A 9,300-nucleotide genomic window follows, 5' to 3' on the forward strand; every position below is an offset into this window, starting at 1 on the left:
TAGTGCCTTCTTTTTATTATTATTTTTAATTGAAGAAATGATTTAATTCACCCCCAATCCCCCATCCGCATCTCTCTCCCCCTTTCCCCCTCCCTCCTCCCTCTGGTGACCCCTGGTCCATTGTCCATGTCTAATGCCTTCTTTTAACAGGGATTTGAGAGGAAAAGTTTCTTTACTTTCAGGAAGAAAAGCCTTTGAAAGATCAGTGTTTGATACCCAGAGCTGCATTCAATTCCTTTTGAAGTTTTCTCTTGTCATTTTATTACTTTTTTTGACAAGCTGAGAGCAGAGTTTTGACCCCTCTGACATGAGTTGTCTGTTTTCATCTTTTAATTTCACATGCTTGGTTTTTTTCTTTTAGATTCTGACCTAATCATTTAACATATGAATCGATTTAGCTGTTCCTGAGCAGCACCACGTTCATTAGACAAAGCCTGTATCTCTGCTTCAAATGCATCGTTGTAGCTGAAAAGGTTTTGTTTCATTACATACTTCATAAAGTAGATGCCCCTTAATTTCCTGTTAATTCTGCCACCAAATTATCTTTTCCTGCCTTTATCTTTTATCTTTTTCTTCCTCTTCCAGTTTCTTAAAATCTTCACCTTGTTGCTTGAGTCGGTTCTCCAAGTCAGATTTTTTTAAAGAGAAGAAACTGTGATTTTTTAAATTTCTGCTTCCTTAAGTGCTGAACTAGTCTGCAGATCTAGAAGCGCCCCTGTATACTATTGATTTGAGCTCTCAGTTGCACATATCTGAACCATTTTTTCTTCACCCATTTCTTGTTTAGAAAAAGAAGTGCAGCTTGCCGCCAGCATTAATTTAATTTTACATAAACACGCTCTTTGAGACTGAAGCACATGACTGGTTTTCAGTGTGAAAACATAAAAACTGTTCTTGGAGTCATTTCTAAACAGAACTTGTCTTTAATCCTAATGTAACAGAAATGTATACATTAATCAGATTCATCAAATGAATCTCTGGCTAACGACTGCTTGCGAATGATGTTAACATCACGTGTAAAAATGTGACATCCTCTAGGATTTGACATTTTCAGCAAATAGAATTCCTCTGTTTTGTTAATGGGAACATCACTACCAAAAACAGAATTCTATAAATAGAATGATGTCATTTGTTTCCAGACTATTGATACACTAGAGCAATGAAAAAATAATAAAAGTGACATAATTTGTGGCAAACTTTGGGGGTAAGGTTAGGACTGTAATCTGCGACTTATCTCGGGGTCAACGCTGCAGCCACAAGCGCCACTTGCGAGTACTCTCGGGGCAAACGGGACATGGGTAAAAAGGATTGTTTTAGGTTAAAGATATTAAAAGTCATGACAATGAAACACGATGTAGGGTGAATGAAGTGTCATGTCTGCAGCTAGCTTTCAAACAGTTCAAAAGAAAAAAGGTGTGTGTGTGATGTGCATATAGGTAAAAAGGAGAGCAATCAAATATAACAAAATATTAACGAATGGTGAATTCACATGAAAGACGCATAAATGTTCATTGTACTATTTTCAGCTGTTTTGTATGCTTGAAATTTTTGAAGTAGAGCTGAGAGGTCAAGCGTGGTTCCTCGCACGTAAAATATCTTGGGGTTGTTGTGAGGACTAAAGGAGGTAGCGCGTATGACGTTTTTAGCACGATACACACAGGAAACGTTAGCTGTGCGCTTTTGTACTTTATGATCGTGAGGGAAATCACGCGTTTGTTCCCTAAGCATCCCTACCTCTCCACTTTCCAGCAAGAGGCGGGATCACACTTCTCTACCCTTTTTGAAGTTGGCAGGGCCACATGACCAGCTTTGGACAGTGAAACCAGAGATAAGCGGTATCTGTCATTTCCACATAGAAGCTTTATGAGCCACCTTATAATTCGGAGTATTCCTTTTAGCTGCGCAGTAATCCACAGAGCACATGTCGAGATGAAGCCTTCAGCAGACTGGGTTCCTGAGTCACTGCAGTGAGTCTTCCTACCGATTCACACTAGCTAAATAAGCAAGAAACAGATATTTCTCATGTGAACCGGTGAGCTTTAGAGACCAGAACTGCAGCCTAACCTAACCCAGAAGTCCACGAACCATGGCCCTTGAGTCAAGTCCTGCCCACTACTTATATCTGCACATAAAATTTTAATGGAAATAGCCACACTCATTGCTATGTACTGTCTGTAGATGCTTCTGCACTAGAAAAGCAATAGGCGAGTCGATGTGACAGAGACCAGATGGCCTGCAAAGCCAAAAATATTTACTATCTGGCCCTTCACAGAAAAGTTTGCTGACCTCTGATCTACTCTACCTTGACTGATACAAGCAAAATATAAAAAGTGAGCAAATCCAAATTATTTATAAAACATTTTACACTAGCATAGGGCCTCAGGCAAGTTACTATGATCTGTTAGTGGCTGTGTGTAAAATGGGAGTAATAACAGCATCTACCACATAAAGTGTTATGACAATGAAATTAATGTTGTAGAACACTTAGAAACAAGAGGCTTGAAAAGGAAATGCTGGAGTACTCAGAAGTAAGGGCAGGGATACGAGCTGGTGGACATAAAATCAGTAAGGCAAAAACCTACTACACTGTAGATAGCCAATAAATGTTTGCAATTACTATCCCAATTATAGAAAAATAAAATATATTTGAATAGAAATAGAAAATAGAAGACAGTAACAAATAATTGTAACAGTGGCAAACTTTTAAAATATTAAGAGGTAGAAGTCGGTTTTTTCCCTTTGTTATATCAATGCGCTTTAAATTTTTCTACAATGAACATATACAAATACAAATGATTTTAACATAAAAGGAAAATCAATGTTTTTTATAAATGCAGAAAATTATATTTCTCTCATTTCATAAAACATCTTTTGTTGACATTCTACAAATGACACCATCCAATAATGTCCCAATACTTTCTTCTGGTGAAGATACTTTATATACCTGTAAAAATAAAAGACAAATTATGACATGCGGATAGTTATGAACTACTAATTTTCATTACACAAACATGTAGAAGTGAAATTACTTTTATTGGGACAATAGTATGAAATTACAAATGGAATGAAAATATGCAAAGTAGGTGGCAATTCATCACTTATGTCAAATTGCCGTTATGGTGGTAACTCTCTAAACATAGAAACCAAATTTGTACCAGTTTTAAAAACATACATCTACACATTAACTTCATACTCAATTTACTATTAGAGATGTACTATGTAAGGTTGATATTTATCTATTCTTTCACAGAGAATGCTTTCATCAACAAAGTTTCTACCTATATGTTATATAAGCCTGTATCTTCCAGTTGTTTGCATCTATAACTCTTTTTCAAGTAATTTTCGTTCTTTTAACTTTTCTTAAAAGTTCAAAAAAAAAAAAAAATAGAAGCACTGCTGATCAACAGCGAACGGCATGGGTACTGTCCTTCATGTAATCTACCACACGCCCTCTACAAATGTGTATTCACAAACCTTTCTAACTTCTGTAACATTTGTTATTTCAGGAAGATTTTCCAGAGAAACTTGATGACCTTCTATCTGGGATAGCAAGTCTTCTTGATCTACTTGTTTTTCTCCATCTTCAATGTAAACAATTAGAATTGAAGTGTCATTTGCTGAGGTACCAAATGTTTTCAAAGCCTCTGAAATCTAAGGAAAAATAAAGACAATGAACCAGTAGTTTCTGTATCTGAAGCATCTCCCCACCTGCCTTCCTCCCGGCTCAGGTTATTTCCATATCCTAAGAGTTCTCTCTGTCTATACTTTTTCTCTTTAATAATCCCTTCTCAACATCTACCAGTTCTGCCTCTAGAACTCTCTGCTCAAAGGTGCACCTTATTCCCATGGAATCGAGCCCAGACCTCTTGGCATGGCACACAAACACCCACTCCTTCTGGCCCCAAGTGAAACCTCAGTCATCCACTCCTGCCCTCTAACCAGTCTGGACTAAGTATCTCATTTCAAATTCTTTGCCTGTACTTATACTCGGTCCTCTGCCTGGAGTGCCCTCATCTTTCAAGGTCCAGTTCAAACGGCACTCCCCATTGTAACTTCTTCCTCACAGACTGCATTGTTCTTTGCTGTTCCCACAGATTTGAATTATTATCCCCATTATATCATTTATCTCAGGGCATCTGAACTTCTGTCTGTTCATCTGCCTTCCTCTGGAACATATTGTTTCTTCTGCTCCTAGAACTGTAACTGGAACAGGTGACAAGCTCAACAGCTGTTTACTGAATTGAATAGTTTCTGGAATTATTTCAAACAATCTCAAAGAAACAAAAATTATCAGGTAATTTTTTCCTCCAGGTACTGGGGAACTCTGTTACCATGCATTTTATAAATTGTTCAAACATCTGTATTTTAAACCATGCCACAGGTTTCCTGATTTTTCTCTTCATATTAGGACATGGATGTATTATTAATAGTAATAATACTACAACTTCATCAGTAAAATTTCATGTTTTTTTTACATGCCACATGTGGAATGTCTTCAGTTCAGTAACTTTCATTACTATCAGAAGTTCAAACCACAAACTCTTCTTATGTACTGGGTATGTGAATGAGCATGTTGTGTTCAAGGCTGTTCTAGGTACCACACAGCCTTGTGTTATATGGAGAAGACATGGATTCTTCCTCAAGGAGTTAACAAGGAGAATAAAAGATGTGTATGATGACACACAAATATCCATACCTAACGTTTCATCATTTAGATTTAGTTATCTTTTAGAGGGATTTTCCTGATCCCATGTAGCCAGGAGGGACAGATAAACTATCCTCACTTAGCCAAACTTTTGTTTACTTATATGCGAAGAAATTCCAAATCTTCTTTGTCTAGTAAGAGGCAGTGCTAAACCTTAATTCTCTGTCCAGAGCTCTCTTCATTTATCATTTTGGTTGCCATTTACACTAGGTTTACCGGAATTTAGCCTCTGACCCAACACTGGGGAACACATGTTATCAGGACAAGGTCAACAGAAATAAAGTAAGCAAAATTCAGAGTAATTACATGGTTATTTGGGGAAAGGTTGAAAATAACTTCAGTGTATAGAGTTCTCGTCTTCATTTTTCCCAGTTTGTAGAGGTGAACTGCTTTGTTTGCTGCCACAACTACCTGAAATGGATCGATGATCTACCAAGGAGAACAAAAAGAATTACGCACAGAGATTCTGGAGCACTCTGAAGGTGCATGCCCTATCTCCCAGTAACTCTAATGTCAGGCTGTTGCATTTTATCACAGTTCCCATGGACTATATTTTCAAAGTTGCTATCTCAAGGGCCTGGGTGTTCAGAAAATCACAGATTTTTAAAGCTGCAAAAAACAAATAGTAAAAGTTTTAAAAATAACATTTATTGAGGGCTCATTGTATGGCAAAGGCCATATTCTAAACATTTCATACCTGTCTTAATTCCTAAACTACTCTATGAAACCATATTATTAAGCACATGCAGTAGATGAGGACACCAAGGCAAAGAATGTCTGGGTTGGAATCCCAGCTCTGTCACTTACCACCAAGGGAACTTGGGCAAATTCCCTAGTGTTTTATCTGTTAGATGCAGGTGATCGTAGTATTTACTTCACAGAGTTGTTGTGAAGTGAGTTAGCAGCATATGTAAGGCACTGAGAACAATGTAAGTATATGTAAAGCCAGGAACACAGCGAACGCTCTATAAAGGCTGGCTACTACCTGCTCAAAGTCATAACGAATGGCAGAACTGGCATCAAGTCCTGGCAATGTGATTCCACAGTGTGTGCTTTTCACTACTATGCAATGCCTGCTGTGCAGAGATTTTCTCATTCAGATAAGATGGAGATCCAGGCATCTGCCATTATGTCAGAGCCAGACTACAACATTCCTGGTCTCCTAGGGCAGCGCCTGGCATTTCAGCTGCTATTCACTGTTAAATTCAGGCTGGACAAATCTGACTCCACTCCAAAGCTTGGACAAGAACATTTTCCCCAAAGATGACCATTTTAGGGTAACCTATAACATCATGGAAAATTAACATATTCTTAAATGCCCCATACGGCTCACTCATTCTCACTTGTACTTACCATTGTAGGGTTAATTAATGATCCAACGATGGCGCCTTCCATGGCCTTTTTTCTCAAGACTCCAGCATTTTTTACATCTTTAAATAACAGAAGGGTCACCTTGCATTCGGGAAATAGGTCTAGCTGTTGTGTTAACTGCATTTCATAGATAAGCAGGATTCTATTGCATAAAACCAAAAACACAAGTTAACATTATTATTTACAAGTTAACATTGTAATTCATTAACAAACAAATACCTTTGCTAACAAGTACATTTTAAAAGCTTTAATGATAGAATTGTTAAACTAAAATCAACTCCAAAAGCATCCTCATGAGATGTTATCTTTCTAATCCTGATGAGCTGTTCCTTGCTTCGTTAGTCATTCCTGGGAAAGGATCGAGGTTGCTGGCTGGTTCCCAATTGTACAGATGAGGTAAACTCAGATGCATAGCAAGGGCTGCTTCCCCAACCCAACTAGGAGCAGGATACCTGGAACTCTTTAGACTACCGGTTACATATGGAATTAATAAAATCTCACTCCAGCTTATCCTTCTACCTTTCTGATCTCACTCTTTTATTTATATTTTAGCAGAACCGAGTCATATATTAAGGAGAAAATAATTTTACAGGAAAGACATGTGACTCAAAGATTTCATTCACATTTGCAATTTAAGCAGAGTAGGTATAATTATTAAATAATCAACAATACAGGCCGTTTCTTAGACATGTTTTACAAGAAAAGATATAAAACACAAATAAGAGACAACTTGAATAACTAAAAAGACATAACCATATCTTTGGGTAGAAAAACAAAGTATTGCAAAAATGTGATCTCTGAAACAATTTCGATCAAAGTCTTACTGAGATGTGTGGGTGAGGCAATTTGATACGTTCCTTTTAACCTTTTATCTAGTAGGTTCCATTTCTAGGACTTGTCCTCAAGGAACAAATTGGAAACCTGAGAATTTATATTAATAAGATGTCCCTCTCATCATCCTAACAGTAAAAAGCTGAAAACTTGTTTTATCTAATAACAGGGGGACTGGTTCTGACTAAACAGTCATTAAAAACTGAAATCCTGAAGTAGTTAAAGACACGCGAAAATGGCAATAAATAACATTAAGTAAACACATCTGATTGGAAAACAAAACATAAAATGTGGCATAAACTGTGAGGTTTCCAAAAAGGTGCACACAAAGAAAAAAACATTAAAAGGAAAATTCACCAAAAGTTATCCCTGGCTTGGTGGAATTACATTTGACTTTCTGCTACGATCAGGAAAAAAATATCTGTCAATGATGTCCTGGCATACAGCAGTTCAATCTTTATTGTCATGATAATGTCCAATGGAAAATAATGCAGAAAGATATAACAAATATATACCCAATTATACCAAAACGTGTACGCAGAAAACAAAACCTTTAAGAAACACAGCAAAATAGGACCATCTTGGGTAACGGTGTTATAGGTAATTTTTACTGTTCTCTATAAAAAATGTTTGTGTGCATGTTCTGAGTTTTCCACAGGGAGCACACAGCATGTAATGAGTATATATAATCAGGGAGGAAAAAAAATTTCTGGTTTTTGACTTCACACTAGGAGGAAAAGGACACATCAAAATAGTCTTGTTTTCTATAATTCACTCACTCAGTCCGCACATTTAGAATCACCTCAAATCCCGTATCTAACCCAGAAAGATACGGGATTAAACAACATTTTGACCTGTCCACTTCTCTCCACTACCCACTGCCGCCGCCCTAGGCCACCATCTCTCATGTACTGCTGGGGCCACCTAGGAGTGATCGCCTCACAATTCCTGCCCTTCTATCGTACAACCATTACCCGGCAAAGTGATCCTTTCAAAACCGTAAACCAAATCTTGTCCTTCCGCTACTCTTCTGATAAGGCCCCAACTTTACCTCAAAGCGTTCCAGATTCTATGACCAGGGCCCTTCCTCCCTCTTCTGCTGCCAAGTGCACCTCTCCCCCGACTGCGCTCTTTCGCCGCAGTGGCCTCAGCTTCGTCACCAAGCTTTCTCCCCAACTCTGTCCTCTCGGACACGTAGTTCCACTCACTCAATTCCTCCCGCCCTTCAACTCGCTGTTCGGAGTCCATTTCCCAGAGCGCTCAGAGCCCCGGGGCTGGGTCTCTCTTCTACGAGCTCCTTCTTAGCCCTTGTCACAACTTCAGTGATTCGGGAGCTGAGCTGTTTTACGCAGCCTCACCAAGCTGTAGAAACCTTGAGGGGAGAGACTGAGTCTATACCTTCCGTGCTGGATTCCTAGGGCCTGGCCCTGGGAAGGCTCGATAAACAACGGCGGAGGGAACCCCAAGCGTGACTCAAAAAAAAAAAACGGGTTACAGATGGCCGGTATTGGCCCTCCCGCTCTCCCACCGCCAGCCGCTTCTTCCCAACACTGCCGAGCCACCTCCTGCGCTGGGAGGACTCACCGCCGCCTCCCGCGTTCGTCTGGGAATATCTTCCCCTCGGAAACAAAGCCCTCCACTTCCGGAAGCTTGGTCGCAGCACCGCCCTTACCCGCTCCCACCCCCACTCCGAGGCCGCAAGGTCTTCCCGGTCGCCGCAAAAGGTTCCGGGCCGCCTTCCCTCCCGCCCGCCCTTCCCAGAGCCCTACTTCCTCAGCACTGAGTCCTGTGAACCGACGCGAGTGAGAGCCAGAGCTCAGATCATCACTTCTGACGGTTGCGCTGTGCGGAAAGGATGCGGGGTGGAGTCTAGGTGCCAGTCTCGGCCTTGACTCTCACCGGTACTAGGCCTTGGACGCGACGTCTTTACTTTTTTCCTGTGCAAAATCTTGGTCAACGTGTGCTCTACATACATTTGTCTCCGCTAGATGACATTCAAGTTTTTTTTTTTCCCCCCAGGGCAATTGGTGTTGCAGGAAGCGACACCCCTCAGAGGAAATTCGACTCTCAGACAACCGTGTTAGAGGAAGGAGACTTTATTGGCCGGCGGAGTGCGTGGAGTTACCACCACCGTGCAGGAGCTCGCTTTGGTTCGATTTATTACAGTTTATTTACCAATGCAGTGTCCATGCAAGGGGCGCGTGATTCCCTTAAGGTTTCACGTGTGCTTCATGACTCAGGATAGAATGGGGAGCTTCCGGTGGGAGGTGTTGGGGGGATGAATTTTCAGGCCACTGTTTTTACAGGTCGTTTATCTTGCGACATTGGCTTATCAGCACTGTTACAGGATTCTCAAACAGAGAGACTCCACACCGAGGCTATAAGCAGGAAGC

General features: G+C 40.1%; 1 protein-coding gene across 4 annotated transcripts; it reads right to left on the minus strand.

Annotated features, from left to right (window-relative positions):
* Nucleotides 1-1,671: 1,671 nt before the first annotated feature.
* TPRKB (TP53RK binding protein) lies at nt 1,672-8,633 on the minus strand. 4 transcript variants are annotated; one of them, XM_039852787.1, is made up of 5 exons: nt 8,492-8,633; nt 6,059-6,218; nt 5,012-5,134; nt 3,475-3,651; nt 1,672-2,944 (listed from the first exon to the last, which is right to left on the minus strand). In XM_039852787.1, exons 2-5 carry the CDS (start codon nt 6,197-6,199, stop codon nt 2,858-2,860), a joined length of 528 nt encoding a protein of 175 aa, XP_039708721.1. In that variant the 5' UTR covers nt 6,200-6,218; nt 8,492-8,633; the 3' UTR covers nt 1,672-2,857. The 4 variants fall into 4 exon arrangements, with proteins under 4 accessions (XP_039708721.1, XP_039708720.1, XP_039708719.1 ...); XM_039852786.1 differs by lacking the exon at nt 8,492-8,633 and adding an exon at nt 8,306-8,485; XM_039852785.1 differs by lacking the exon at nt 8,492-8,633 and adding an exon at nt 7,959-8,298.
* Nucleotides 8,634-9,300: the final 667 nt, after the last annotated feature.

The sequence above is a fragment of the Pteropus medius genome, unplaced genomic scaffold (assembly GCF_902729225.1).
Source record: "Pteropus medius unplaced genomic scaffold, Ma_sr-lr_union100, whole genome shotgun sequence".
Classification (NCBI taxonomy): domain Eukaryota; kingdom Metazoa; phylum Chordata; class Mammalia; order Chiroptera; family Pteropodidae; genus Pteropus; species Pteropus medius.

What these genes read in the sequence shown, in the direction of transcription:
- TPRKB (XM_039852785.1), bottom strand. Translation starts at nt 8,155, where the DNA reads ATGGACTCCGAACAGCGAGTTGAAGGGCGGGAGGAATTGAGTGAGTGG. An exon ending in AGAATCTGGAACGCTTTGAG is followed by an intron (nt 6,219 to 7,958) that starts GTAAAGTTGGGG and finishes TTTATGCAATAG; the next exon opens with AATCCTGCTTATCTATGAAA. An exon ending in CATTAATTAACCCTACAATG is followed by an intron (nt 5,135 to 6,058) that starts GTAAGTACAAGT and finishes TCTCCTTGGTAG; the next exon opens with ATCATCGATCCATTTCAGGT.